Raw genomic sequence first — 15,125 nt, 5'->3', positions numbered from 1 at the left:
TACTTGTCATGCATAAAGTAGATGTCCTAACCGACTTGCCTAAACTATAGTTTAACAAGAAATTTGTGAAGTGGTTGAATAACAACTCTTAATGACTCCAACCTAAGTTTGTGTAAACTTCCGACTTCAACTGTAAGTTTAATTGAGTTCAGTGGGCCAAGTCTGGAATGATCAAATGGGTGTATTGCAAAACTAACACTGAAGAACTCTAAATTCTTGTAAATCGTGTTCTTGGAAGCACCTATACCGTACTCCTTCATGCAGTGTGATACTTTGATGGCCTAGCTGTACATACCTCTTGATGCTATTTTTTTTAGGCCCTTCACAGTTTTTGCTGACAAGTTTTGTTTGGATAGGAACAGTTAATGAACAAAATCTGTAATAGCCATGCCAGCATTGGGTATCAGTCCTAACTCAGCCCATCTGAGTTAAATCAGTAATGCACTGTACTCAAAGCTATAACCAAATCTCCTATTAGATAGCTTTTTGTTTTAATGATTGTCAGTGAGACTTTTATGCCTGATGTTCTTCCTTCATAGAGAGCAATAGTAATGGTGTCTTTTTGTAGGCACTAACCGGCCTTTGACCGGCCTGGCTCGTTGGTCAAAGCCTATGGGGACATTGTTTTTTTTTTTGGGGGGGGTGAACAGTGAAAATGTGGTCTGTAGTAAACACAAGCTTAGATCTTGTTTTGCTCTGAGAATCTTCATCTAAAGTCAATTTGAAATTTTCAAACATTTATGTACTCAAAACAAGCTAAAAGACAAAAGGCTTCATAATTCATAAAGGTCATGTTTAACTGACTGATATCTCATGGAACAAAACACAAGATCTCCTAAGCCTGCGTTAACCTCAGACCTTATTTTTGGCGTTTATCCCAAAACCCCATTATTTCCCCATTTAATTTCCCCCATAGGAATGGCTGAACAAACCAGAGGTAACTCCTTTCCAGTTTTTAGGACAAGCTGTTGTGCTCTATTGCAAGTGATATCATCCCACTAAGCAACACTAGGTGGCAGACTTGATTCATTCATTACTTTTAGGTTGACAGGCAATCTTTGAGGGACATTATTAGTGGAGCTATGGTGTTGCTTGACTACAGAATAATTTTGAATGATTTACCTTTTGCCGTCTGACTCAACAATCATACAGGGAGATATGTGCCATTGAGAGTCTCAATGTTATTCAGTCATGCCCTGTGTTGACACCATATTCCATGTCATCTTTTGTAGCACAGTATATTTGGGCTTTAAACCAACTGATGGGTATCTGCATTATAACAAAGGGCATATTTTCATGTAATAACTAAGACTGCATGTCAAGAAATACATATCCACTAGTACAGTATGCTAAAGAAATGACCAGTTATTTACTTAAATTATGGGGGGAAAATGCTAATGATACAATGTTTGTTTTTTGGATTCACCAAAGCATTTGGTATTTGGTATCACAGTTACCACTTGTGTCGAATTCTTAAAGTTAAAAGTAATTTAAGTAAAAAATATAGTGTTAGCAATCTCCACGTAAATAACAAAGCACCACCTCTACCAATATCAACAAATACATAGCCTACTACATAAATTGTGCATCTGTGAATCAATTTTAACCATCAAGCGCAGTGGTGTTGGTGCCAAAGTCATCATGGGCCGTGGGATGGTAATCTCCCTTACTTGCATTGGATTTTAAAGCCTAAAAAAACTCATGTGGCTAAACCACCTCTGTTTAATTACAATTTTAGATCACTCATTTGTTACTCTCCATTAGTGTTTATTTGCAAATCCTTGAAATTGTGCATGCCACAACCAGGTAAAACAGTTGTAAGCTTAAGTACTTTAACAGTGTACCTCCCAATGTAACAACTATGTTAATACATAGGTATTAGAGGCACAATGTAAAGTGCCCTTGACCAGTTGAGCACAAAATAGCCTGTTCATCGATACTAGTAATAAGTATTGCTATGGTTATTTAATATTAGTATTATTGAAAAGCTTGATACAGACACAGGTTTGATTAAATAAAAGGATTAATGAAATATCACACCTGAGCATTTGTAACATATTTTATCTCAAGAAACACTGCATAACCTTATACCATTTCGTTTGAGAGAATATTGCATTGCAGAATTCCCAGCGGCCCGCTCGTGGTACTATTTTTGTGTATGAAAAACGTCAAATGAAAGTCGTTGATTTTTAACGTGGGTAGACAAATCTAATGTTGTGATAACATGCTCTATATTCATAATTTTCTAAACGAATACTTGGTTTTATTGGCCACATACACACGTATGTAAACTTATGGATTTGTATTAAAGCTTATCCAACATTTTTTATGTAGACCGCAAAATACTTTTCCCTTCAAAAAAAGAGTAAACATTTGAGGCAAGCAGTGGATCAGATGCCTTACATCGTTGTGGGTCACACTTCTTTACCCAAGCCGAGAAAAAAACTATTGGCCTATCTGTCCAGTTCTGGCAGAGCCGCTCCACAATGCACCTATAAAAATCGAGTTGACTTTAACCCCAATGATTCCAAGCGATTACACCAATTGTGCGCACTGGCGTTCCGTCTTCTCCCTGTCTGAAGAAGCCCCCTTCATCTGGTTACAAGTGTTACATATGGACCGAAAGTTATTCAAGCAGACTGCAGTTGGAACAACAAGGATGCAGGGGAGAAAGACAACAACCCTCCTATTTCCACTGCCTCCTATTGAGATGTATTCATTAGGACCCCCATGCTAATCAATTGCTATTCATGGACGTTTTTCTAAATTGCTATTCAGAGGCGCAGATGCGTCCCATTATTGCTGCCGGCTCAGTGAAAACTTTATGTACGGTGAGACGGGTTAACCTAATCAATCATGTTGACTAGTTTGTGTTAGACGATTCAGAAACCATATGGCAGTGGAGTGCTCGCAACCTTTTTTTACGCAGCCCCTGGTCCTTACCATCTTGTGACAACTGCTAAGGGAGTAAAAATGAAGAACTTGTTTAACTGCCGCTAATTGAGCCACTTCACGCCCAACGACCAGTAGAGTAGGCCTTCTGTCAACAGAAAGATATTCATAGATCCAAATCCGGTGTACTAGGCCTAACCAATACTTTGATATTACCAGAAGTAAAACAATATTGCGTTCTAGATAAATGTTCATGATACTGTTGCCTTATTGTATTATATCACAAATTGTAGGTTAAACCGATCCACATCGAGACACAGATAACATGAAATACCATACCCTTTATTTACATAATGCTGGTTAAATAGAATGGTACAATAAAATTAGGCATATGATGTTTAGTTATTGAATTTATATACAGCCTAATTTATGCATGTAAAAAATTTGGCGATATGTCTGCAACTGGATAATGATAATGGATTTTTACATGACTGCTATTGGCATTTATTTTTTAAATGAAATATAGCCTACATCAAGATCGATACATATCCTAGACACCCATTTTAATCTAGCCCATTTAGTTTTTTTTTCCAGTTCTGGGCATTTTGTAGAAGACGTGGGCCTAACCTTGGGCACATTCGAGTTTTTGGTTGATATGTCCTTTAGCAGCTGAATGTGGATGAAAAGTTAAATAATTGCCCCCCCCCCCCCCCCACCCCCAGCGTTAAATGTACATACACATTTTGCAGTCATGATCCTGTACCAAAACACTGAGTATTTTTCATATCCAATTAAAATAAAGATGTAGGCTATTCCTCAAATAATTTGGTGAAATTGAAACAGAAGACTTTACAGTCCTATTAATAAATTAAAATGGAGAAGAGGAGAAAGTAAACTTTCCTTTTTTTTAGTTTCACTTCTCCCGCCGTCAATATCCGTGCAAAAGTTAAAAATGCCCTTTCTTAAAACATGGGCCTACTGTCAATCGTCCACCTCAATCTCTTCGTCCTCCTCTGAGAATTCGTCCGTGGTTTGATCTCTGGATGAAGAGGGGGACTGTGGAAATGCTCGGTGTCCTTGTGACGACGGGGAGATGCTTCCTTGCTGGTCGTCAATGTCTTCTTCCATGGTGACTAGCTTTTGCAGGGTTTGTGGTGGTATTTTCTTGAGCGACTCCACGTCCGCTTTCATCTCTTCCAAGTCTCTCTTGAGCTTGGCCCGTCTGTTCTGAAACCAGGTGATGACCTGAGCGTTGGTTAGCCCCAGTTGCTGAGCTATCTGGTCTCGGTCGGCCGGGGACAGGTATTTCTGGTACAAAAAGCGCTTCTCGAGTTCATATATCTGATGGTTGGTGAAAGCTGTCCGGGACTTTCTCCTCTTTTTTGAGGTCTGCCTCTGTCCAAAGGCGTTCACATGCTCACGACCTTTAGGGAACCAAAATACAGTCACTCTCCAAAACAATATCAGAACAACATGTCTACAAACGTCCTCAAGTGTGCCATGATTAGCAGCTTTGTTATTGAGGCTTTTTTTTAAAGGGTTACAGATGCAAACTATTTTTGTGAATGGCCAATTGTGGTGATGGGTATGGTTTGGTAATAACTTGTGGGCAGCATTCCATAGAGCCATATGAAATTAATGACATTTATGTTTTACATTGCCCATGCATCATTAGGATTAACATGGCTGTCAATATCAGGATCTAAATAAAAAATAATTATACTAAATCAAACAGCCTATAAAATGTTGCAACTTAATTTAATGATACACCAGGAAGCACAATAGCAAATGTCGGTTTAGAGGCCTGCTTTGCCACCCAAATAAATCGCAGGTTTCCTTATACTGGTGTTTAGTATCTAACAAATAAACTCAAATGGTGAAATAATAGCCAAGGATAGATTACATCGCACAGGCATGATTGTTTGGGGAATTTAGGCTTAGCAATGGCTTGAGACAGTCTATTGCAATGCCTTTTAAAAAACGCAAGTTTGACAACAGTTCACACAACCAATAGGCTATCAACAATAGCTATTAGAGATTATGCATATTTGATTAATAAAATCACTAACTTAATCTGTACATGTAAATATTAAAACGTCATGTCTATTGAAATCCTTACCTTCAGCTGCTTGTATAACGCTGACTTCCAGACCTTTAAATGTTTTGCTGGCTAGTTCCTCCAGAGCGCATAACGGCGAAGAAGGAGTGGTAATACCGTTCCTTGCTGCGTTTGAGCCGGACACTTTTTCAATAACTCTCGGTGGACAGAGATTAGCAACTGATTTCTTCACCGAGGGTTTGTTTAGAATATCCTCGATACTGAACGGCGTCAGTGGCTTGTTGGAGTTGGCCGGGGGTGGAAGCTGGTCCAAAGGACCCCGTCTCCTCTCCTCGCTGCTGGACTGCAACACGGAGCCTGCCTTCATGTCTTTACTGGAGGTCATCGGCAGTCCAATGGAATTACTGCTGACAAAGGCTGGTTATTTCATTCAAATGCTAGTTTAAACGTCCACGAGTGTTTCCTTCGATTCGAAGCTTCTTCACAACCCACTTTTTTTTAATCACTTTCAGTCGAATCTTGCAACTTCACTTGTCTGAAATGTTTTCTCCAAAATAACCATGCTTCGGGCGTAGGCTGCAGTTTCACAGGCAACCGAATTGTATTCCCTTCCAGAGAGAGAAAGTTCCTCTGCGAAGTTCCATTAAGATCTTTAGAAAGTATAACGGGTAGTGGCTGGGGGCGATTCCTGCGAGGAATAAGCTGTCTCAAGGAACAAGAAAAAGAAAGCAACTGCTAACTAGTTATTGTTGATTGGGCGAAGTTCAATTAGAGAAACACTACACTACTTGCTGACCCGCTGCTGCGTCTTAAAGGGCCAGACCAAAATAACTAATTGGACGCGGGAATAGGAGGAGTGTCGCCCCAGCGTTGGGGATGTTTGAGGAGAGGGTGATGGCTTGAAATGTTTATGCATCTGCCGCTCCCCCTCCCCCTTCCCACAGGCAACATGTTCCCAGTGTATTTCTCTGGGATGGGAGTTGATGCTCATTAAACAATGCCACAAGCATTCTTGTGAATAATAGTTTATTTTTATAGTACACAGCACGTCTAATTGACCATTTAAAAAAAGTTTAAGTATTGCAACCATTTGTAGCTTAATCATAAAAAATTATACGAGATTTGAAAGCACTTATGATCCGGAGACAAAAGGGTTAGGTGTATAAGTGCAAGTAACCACAAGATTGACCAGGGTACATTAAACTCTGCTCACTGCATAATTAGCCTAATTTAGACCCCCCTGCAGAAAATCAAGCAATATAGTAGGTAGGCCTAACCCAAATAATATGCCATTTTGTGATGTGACAAATGTGCATTATTATTCGGCTACTAATGTGTTATTATTATGTTTTGAGTGCATTGTCTGATTAACAAACTGTTATCTAGAATTGTACAAAAGTAAGCAGCATAATTAACATTCCATGTTAGCATGCTCATTAAGTTTCAAGCACAAAGCATAGACGTGTTATCCTTCCTGTCGTGAGGTTATAGGCTTTATACGTTTTGGATCTTTTGGGAGAGGAACGGCTTCAAGAAAAACCTTAACCTTTAACCTTTTTTTGCCCATCAGTTATCGGTGATTATTATGTTTAAGTAGTTATACTATTATCTATTCTAGCCGTATAGGAGTCTAATGAGACAACCTGTGGATGATTAGGAGATAAATAGTGAATTTTAGGACAGTGTCGAATTACACTATAATGCGCCATAAAATGTCATAGAATACCATGCTGATAAATATGACGCGTGACAATACTTTGATCTGTTGAGCTCGCAGGTAAAGAGACGGGACACAAGAGTTGTCACGCTCTCATTCTCTCTCCTTCGTTAATGATGTGAATAAAAATTCTGATGATGCAAGGACTATACCATGTAAGAGGGTAGATCATAGAATGAAAAGGGGTAAGTTCGACAGCAACGAGGAGCAGGTAGGTTGTGTGTTGTTTATCCATTGAGCAGAATGACTTCAGAATTTTACACTAACAAGTATGGCAGACCTAGAATATGCATGCGTTAATAGTTCGTTAAATATTTTTCATAGGTTTAACGATAATCTTCGAAAATTGTTTTATGCAGCCTATAGCCTATACTATTCATCTGAAGTATGATGTTGTATGCTAATGGTTTCAATAATAGCCTATTGCAATTACAAATAAGTAATGTGTTTAACAGGAATTGTGTCTTTATGCTTAGGCCTATAGCGAAATGTTATTTGTATTTTCCTTTATTAAAATATATTGAGAAAATGTGTATTATATTTTTATGTAAACTTTCATTATTTATGGCGCACACAGACTATCCAAAAATGTAGCATTTTAGCCTATTAATTCCAAAAAGGGACACATTTTGCATGAAAGGACAATATCCCCATATATACATCCCCATACATATACATTGCTTTTCCCAATTATTTTTTCTAATAAAAATAAATTCCACTGGCATGTTTACAAACTGTTGGAGAATTATTTTTATTGTTATGGTATTTTATTCAGCACATTAACACCGTGCTCTCTGCAGCGTGATAGACAGATTTACAAACCAGAGGTGGCAATTCTGAACTTATTCCCACATCCCTCACGGCGCGTGTCAACAAAATCAATTAATATCTATTTCAAACCCGAAGTATATTGATAATAGCCAATGTCGCTGTTATTTAGTAGTTTTATAAATAATCGATTGAAATGGTAAATGCATTTCTTACATGAACCATTAACAGTGAATCGAGCCTTTGCAGAAACATCGTACTGTTCGTGCTATCACCATATGGTGACATTCGTGTGGGGACGAAACCAGGCCAAATAACATTCGAGTTATACAACTGCACGAGATTCTATTAGCTTAGGTGGAAACCCGCCGTCTTGCGTGTCATTCAGCAATATTGTTAGGGATGTGTTCTTGTTAAACAAGGGATACTTCACTTGAAGAGCTCAATTGAATCCAACCAACATTATACAATTACAGAGTGGTTTTAGCTGCAAATATCATGAGGTAGAGAGTCACCCCCCCCACCTGCGTTAATTTAGGCCTTCGTTAATTTTCCTCGTTCAAAAACACATAATCAGTAGGCCTATCACACTAACAATGTGTTGCTTCATCTCCTTATTTGAAGGATATAGCCGAGCTCAAATCATTCTCAGTTAAGCCTACATAGACCTAGGCTTAGGCCACCCATCGAATTTCTTTAATAACAAAACAATTACAGCCTGATAACTATAAAGCAATATCTTGTCACTGATCAACAATTTAACATTTTTAAACGTTTCTATTTGGTTGCAGCGATATCGAGTTCGTCTTCACATGCTATGATATTTTATGTCGAAGTGGAAAATCTTTAAAACATTTTTTTTTTTTTACAATTGCAGTATAACCTTAGATATGCTTACATTTACAGGATAACTTGGAAATGGAGACGAACCAACCCAACCATGCTTACCGATGTGTCAACTATTAGGCTATGTCGTCTCGATTTTAAATAGTTAATTTTGTACTAACAGACAATTCAGGGTGTACGCCTATGCAGGAAAAATACATAATGTAACGTTGCTGTGTTAATATCAGGCTTCTTTCAAAAAGAGATAGTTGCACTCTATGCCCAGCAAGAACACAGCGGAGGGCCAACGAGCCATGGAAGGACGGAAAGAATGGGGTGTTATATTTCCCTCAAATGCAGCAAGCTTTAATAGTTCTAAAGAGAAGTCCACCGATATCTCTTTTCCAAACTTGTTTCCGATGGTCTTTACGGTCTTTACCGGAGCAGTGCTAATTCGAAAGGTTTTCTTTGACTTAATTTAACCGTTAATTAGAAACAGAACACCTGACATCATAAATCATCGAATCTTAGGGGAGTTGCGTTTTATATTAGGCATAGCTCGATCTCGTCACTCCCCTTCCCCGGAGCCGGTCCCCTATACGTCACATATTGCTGCTCATGGCCACTCAATTTTCCTTGTAGGGCCTACAGTGAAGATTTGTTGGGGCTGGCTATTGGAAAGCCGTATTCAGACTATCAAAATATCATCGCCAACTGGTCTTTGGAATAACTGCGGACATAAACAGTTGGTTTTGAATGTTGATTTTCTGATTCGTTAGGCTCCACTGTAGTTTTTTTTTGTGATGCTTTGCAGATGTTCGAGAAAATAAAGTACCCTGACCTGGTACTTCAATAAACTTAAACTGGAGAAACACGGGCCTTGTTCCAACAAATCGTAAAATAAGCATAAATTATGCAGGTGAATTGATTTGTCCATTTACATTTTTCTCTCTGTTAGTCTCTGTCCATGCTTTCAAACAAACTATTTGAGATGTATATCTCATCACCAATATCATTTGGCTTTACAATATAGTGAAACTTGGGTCGCCCAATGCAATACAACTGTTGAGTGACAAATTTGGATGTCATTCAGGTAGCTAGGCGTATTATATTTATTCGTCACTCTTTCCATGTTCTTTACTGAATCCTGTTGCAAAACAAAACAGCTGTACTAACAACGTAAATATAACATGATACAGGAACACACACTTAACGTGGGCGCAATATAGAAGGTTACACGTATGAGTGATACATGCTTACAGGGAAAGAGAGATGGCTTGCTGAGTTGGCATCAGAAAACAATGAAGCAATAATAAAGACGAAATATTTATTTAACTAGGCAAGTCGGTTAAGAACAAATTCTTATTTTCAATGACGGCCTAGGAACAGTGGGTTAACTGCCTGTAATGGTCAGGATATTGTGGGATTTCATCTCCCCATCCAATCATTATTTTATAAGCATAACAATAAATTACCAATATTGTAAACTGTAAATAAATAATATTAATGTACTATTGTCAACATGAAAAATAATGGTAGGCCTACTACTAATAGTTCAGTCATTCACAACGTTCGGTCACTACTGGAATCACGATTACGACATTCCTTGACAAACCTGAGAAGAGAGGAAATTGCATAACTGTAGCCGATTTCCCTCAAAATGGTAGTACGCAATGTAATCTATCATTATTGACTTCCCCTATTTTCTCTCCACTGCCAGAAATAGGTTACACAAGCTTTATTGAACGAAGCGATCATTTCAAGCACCACTGCCTTTTCAAGAAAACAATGCAGTCAATCGTCTGGGTAAATGTAGCCTAAGCTTTGAGTTGCTCGTGTGTTCTAACAATAATCAAGGGTAAGCCTAGTACACAACGCATCATAATCGTACTTCATCACCTCTGAATAGGAGAGAAAGTGAGTGAGCACTTAAATAATCCCCTGCGGTGTGCGTGTTTGTGAAAACTGGGAGTGAGAAAGGGGCTTGTGCGCGCGCGCGTACATGACAGGTTATGTGCATGCGCAATCTTGGAGATAAGACATTCTTCGTCTATTCTCACTGTAAGCGTGTTTGAGTGAGTGGGTTTGAGGCATATAGGGATGGAGAGAAGACCAGTAACGCCGGGTTCAATCCCCTCTCGCAAGCATCACTAACATAACAGCAATCGTAGCCTAGCCTACACGTCGGCCTTAAAGTGCTAAGGCTTTTACATCCCGCATTGCATTAGACAGTGTAATATTCCACCGTGTTTAGTACCTGTTTTTTTTTTTCTCCCGTCCGCCACTGGGTTGACAAATGTTTAGATTCCCAACAGGGTACCGCGGAGCCCCAAACGCGCAGGGCCAAACGGCTTCGCACTCTGTCACCTCTGCACAGTTCATTTTCTCTTGCAGGTCAGAGCTTGAAACCCCCCCGGGAGCGGTGTTGTTCGACATCTAATGCTCCATTGGGGTCCATTTTAAGATCATAAAGAGGGACGGAGGCGGCCAAGTGCCCGGTCAGAAGGGCTAAACGAGGATTACAGCGCACTAGCACATGTTTCTGCATCGTGGGCAATAATAGGCTTCATTAGCCTGTAATTATCAGAAACAATGTAAGCACCTTTTAAACGAACTGTAATGTCAAACACGACTGATAGAGAAGAGTGAGCTAAATGTACTAACCCCTAACACTTTTAAATGAATTAACCATTATTTTGTAAGTAGTTGAGTATAGGCCTAGTCTATTATTATTATTATTATTATTATTATTATTATTATACAATTATATTGTAAATACATTACATGTTTTTTAAATATTTTTTTATGTTGAATACATCCATAGCTTATACTATGGTTGTTCTTTCCTTCCTGGTTTTCGGACACCTGCGAATAGTATTTTTTTAAATTTATTTATGTATCGATTAACTACACGTGGAATCACTGAAATCTAATGTGGAGTATGGACATTGACCCCATTTCATTATTCACTATACACTGTAACATATGGTCCTCACAATTACAGATTACTTTGTTTTTCAATTACAGACATACAGACACACACACGATGGATGTTTGCCTGTGAACATGGCATCAGTAGACCCATACAGACAAAGAGAAGTGGGACAGATCAAAGGGAGGAACCACACTGTCGCCCCCTCCCAAACGGATGCCGACTGATGAGAAAATATGCGGCGGTTGAGCCAAAGCCCCTTTATTATTGGTTAAATGTGGGGTGAACAACCATAGTCTGATTCCATTTTCAAGGTTTTGCTTTCTCATGTACAATATTGCTCTTGGAAAGCAATATCAACGGTGTATATGCTGTATGGATAATGTACACAACTAATTCTGCATGTTGTCCGTAATGATCATTTCCAATTGGCCAATAAATAAAAACATTGATATACTGAACTAGGTTCAATGAAAAAACTCTTATAACAGAGGGATCTTTGGAGTTCATCATTAGTTATTATATTCACTGGCGATTAAAGCTGTGTATCAATGTCATTCACAAATTGGATGTTATTAACCCCATGTTGACTGCCCTGATTGTCAGTTGCTCTGGATAAGAGGGACTTAAATGTAAAATGGAAACATATTAAAGATGAAGCAGATGTGCCACTGTGTAGTGTGTTATGTGCCTATTTCACACTAGAAAGCTTTATGAATACACTGAGCAATGCTCACAACCTCAGCACAGGAGCAGACTCATAACTCAAAGAGTTCAGATTGGTCAATTGACCCCATGCTAAAATAAAGACTACCAGAGCTCATGGACAAAGGGTCACATAATGATGTTTAGTAAAAAAAAAGCCACATATTGAGGTTTTACTGTTTTGGCAAAAATCTACATTTTCAAGAATTTCAAGGTTTATGGTTAGGATTAAAGTTTGGGTTATGAGCCCAAAACCCAAAGTTGTTAAAGGATAAGGTTAGGCTGACTCAAATATTCATGACAAAGGAATATTGAACAAAGAATAACATCACATACTATATATATATATATATATATATATATATATATATAAATTCATAGCTGTTAGAAGTCATTATGTAAAAAAAAAAATGTGAAAAGAAAACTAGAAGGACAGGGAAACGTTGAAGCCAGTTGTGATAATGATTTATGCTGTGTAGTATTACTACTTAGAGATTTATGACCCATGGAACTATGAATACAAATAAACAGCCAGAAAGTCACTCTTAAAACAATAATCCAGAAAGTCACTCAATACGAACATTTGAATGAAAGCTCACATGAAAATCTTCCGTAGTTCCATGACTATACTAACACACACTAACTAGACAAAACCAAACAACAATGTGTGTACATTTCAGTGACATCTGTTATTTTTGTTCGATGAGAATGAATTTGGACTGAACTAGGACTCATAATCAGTGGCGCAGTTCATATCTTTGTGAATGAAGATGAATGCTTTCGTGAGTAGGCTACACAGTACCATGGGAGTCGTCAACAAATGAATCACTTGCAATTCTATCCACGGCCACTTGGACACCTAGCAGGTCCCAATGCACGTTTTGAGGTAATGAGGGCGCATCGGTGCAATGTTTTATGAGCAGAGTGTCGTAGTTCTCGAAAAGGGAGAGAGAAAAAAATGAATAACTGAAGCCACCTCTCCAGAGAGGTAGAGTTTCTTGAGATGGTGTGGCGCCACGACCTAAAGCAGCTCTCCCCCCTCCTCACATCAGGATTTCATTAAGCCGTGAGCAGCCCCTGCCGTCTCCCGGCTTTCTCCTGCGCCACTTTGCTCCCAAACCAAATGAGGAAATAGCTCGTCTGGCCGCTGACAGACCCCGGGTTTGGCCGTAAAGATAAATGACCCAAAGTATTTAAGTTTAACACTTTGACAAAACCCACCTGATCTGGGGGATTAATGCAACGAAAAATCCATCTGCGAGAATGACTCGGAGGAGAGTAATGGCCAGGCGCTGGGAAGGTCAAACAATATTTAGGATAAGTACATATCCAGCGTTGATACTTGAACTTTCCCAAGACTTATCTCATAGACTTGTACATATGTGAACGTGCACGCACACTGATGTGGTCCAAATATTAAGCACGGTATACTCTTCCTCCAGCATTATTATCACATACGCATACAGTGCCATTTATAACCTGTTATAGCAAGACTGTGACTTTGAAATGATGTCAATAAACTCCTCTTGATAAACATATGGATCATATGAGATCAGTCATTAAAGATGACAATGCTGAAAGAGGTCAAAGGTCAATGTAAGACATTAGTCCAGCTGCTCAAAGTATCCCATCCAATGCAATTTGAGTGAGGAAAAACTGTAATACCTCCTGGCTTTCGGTTTAGGCTAGCTGGGAAGTAAGTCATCTTCCGTGGAGAGAGATGCTTAAGGCTAGCTCTCCGAAAGAATGACAAAAAAACACATTCAATGCTGGGAAGTCATCTTCCGTGGACAGTGAAACATCTTTCATTTTACCTTATGTGACTGAGCCCTACTAAGTGTCTTCATCCAAAACAAAGGGTTACTCTGCAGCCTACCTGGCCAGGCGTAATGTAACACAGGACACCAGAGGGCTAATATGCCACCTAGAGTGATGCATCAACATAAGTGAAAAACAACCTGCTAGAGCCTTTAAACATCATTTAAAGCTAAGAGATAATGCGCTATGAGCCACTGGGAAGTCAATGGGGGTGTTTTCTCCATGTGTGCAAATTCATTACTGGAAATGACCTATTAATAACAACGCTGGTTTAACCCCAGAACAGGAGCACAAGGTAGAATAGTTTTGGATTCTGTAAAAATGCCCGATTGATAATTCCAGTTTTCAAAATAAAAGGCATGTGTATGAGGTTATGTTAACAATGCCACCGCATAAACCTACTTACACTGTATATCACAGCCAAGACTAACTGGCTTTCACATCAATGTTTGCTTCTCATTTTTGAACATGAACAAACTCCCCTTTTGTCTTTTCTTCTACTCCTGCTCCATCTAAAATGGAAAGGAAGACCAGGAAAGAAAGAGATGGGAAAAGAGATGTTGGGCAACATAAATAATAAGGGAGTGAAAATACTGAGGAAGGTCTTGGCCCAAGCTCCTCATAACTTACTCTGTTGCCGGGGATCATAAATATTAGAAATAAGCTCACACTCAGTCCAAATCATAAGAAACGATTCCCCAGAGGACGCTGTGCATGTCTTCCCACGGGCGAGAGACCGGTCCTTGGGCCCAAAATAGCCTTCAGTCCAAGCTTTGCCCTGTTCCAGGTAACAAACATAGAAATATGTTCTAGTGGAAAGTCTAGGTTTCTAATTAGTTTTGCTGACAGCCCTCCCTAACCCAGTGGTATTTTCTCCTTGCGCTGTTTTGTTCAAATTTCCTGGACACTGTAAGTTATTTTGGAGGAGAGAAAAGATAAATATAAAAAGACGACAGTGCACAAGAGAATTGTAAATTCCCATGCAGTTAAGCAATCAACAATGAGGAGGATACTTGTTCAAATATTTGGGATCACAGTAAAAGCTATGGCTAATGATGAACCGCTAGACTGGATTGTGGTATTTGGAAATGTGATTATTTGGAGCGTGATTATTGTGTATTTACGTTTTTTGTAGCATTTATACAATATATGAATATTTATTAATATTACTAGTCATGGATTTCTCCCCAATGTACACTAGATAGACTACCTACAAGTGTAGTGGCTACACTTTTACCACAAGACTGACATTATTACTTTACCTGAATGTTTTAAAGATGGATGTTTATTTAGTTTGCAACTCTGGAATCTTTATTTAGAATCCTTACTCTGCCAAACATGTATATGATTCTCCTTGTTTCTTTCAGCTTGTGTCATACTAAATTATCTTTCATCCTCACTCATAACTA

At 38.8% G+C, this 15,125-nt stretch overlaps 1 protein-coding gene and 1 long non-coding RNA gene across 2 annotated transcripts; one reads left to right on the top strand and one right to left on the bottom strand.

Moving 5' to 3' along the window:
• Nucleotides 1-3,616: 3,616 nt before the first annotated feature.
• On the bottom strand, nt 3,617-5,830 carry LOC112256308 (transcription factor LBX2-like). Its single transcript, XM_024429465.2, has 2 exons — nt 5,012-5,830; nt 3,617-4,316 (listed from the first exon to the last, which is right to left on the bottom strand). Exons 1-2 carry the CDS (start codon nt 5,334-5,336, stop codon nt 3,874-3,876), a joined length of 768 nt encoding a protein of 255 aa, XP_024285233.1. The 5' UTR covers nt 5,337-5,830; the 3' UTR covers nt 3,617-3,873.
• Nucleotides 5,831-7,986: 2,156 nt separating this feature from the next.
• On the top strand, nt 7,987-11,861 carry LOC112257095. The gene is made up of 2 exons (XR_002954507.2): nt 7,987-10,855; nt 11,289-11,861. It is a non-coding gene; the product is annotated as an uncharacterized LOC112257095 (long non-coding RNA).
• The last annotated feature ends 3,264 nt before the right edge of the window (nt 11,862-15,125 follow it).

The sequence above is a fragment of the Oncorhynchus tshawytscha genome, linkage group LG08, assembly GCF_018296145.1.
Source record: "Oncorhynchus tshawytscha isolate Ot180627B linkage group LG08, Otsh_v2.0, whole genome shotgun sequence".
In the NCBI taxonomy this organism is placed as follows: Eukaryota; Metazoa; Chordata; class Actinopteri; order Salmoniformes; family Salmonidae; genus Oncorhynchus; species Oncorhynchus tshawytscha.
This window is presented reverse-complemented; position numbering and strand designations above follow the sequence as displayed.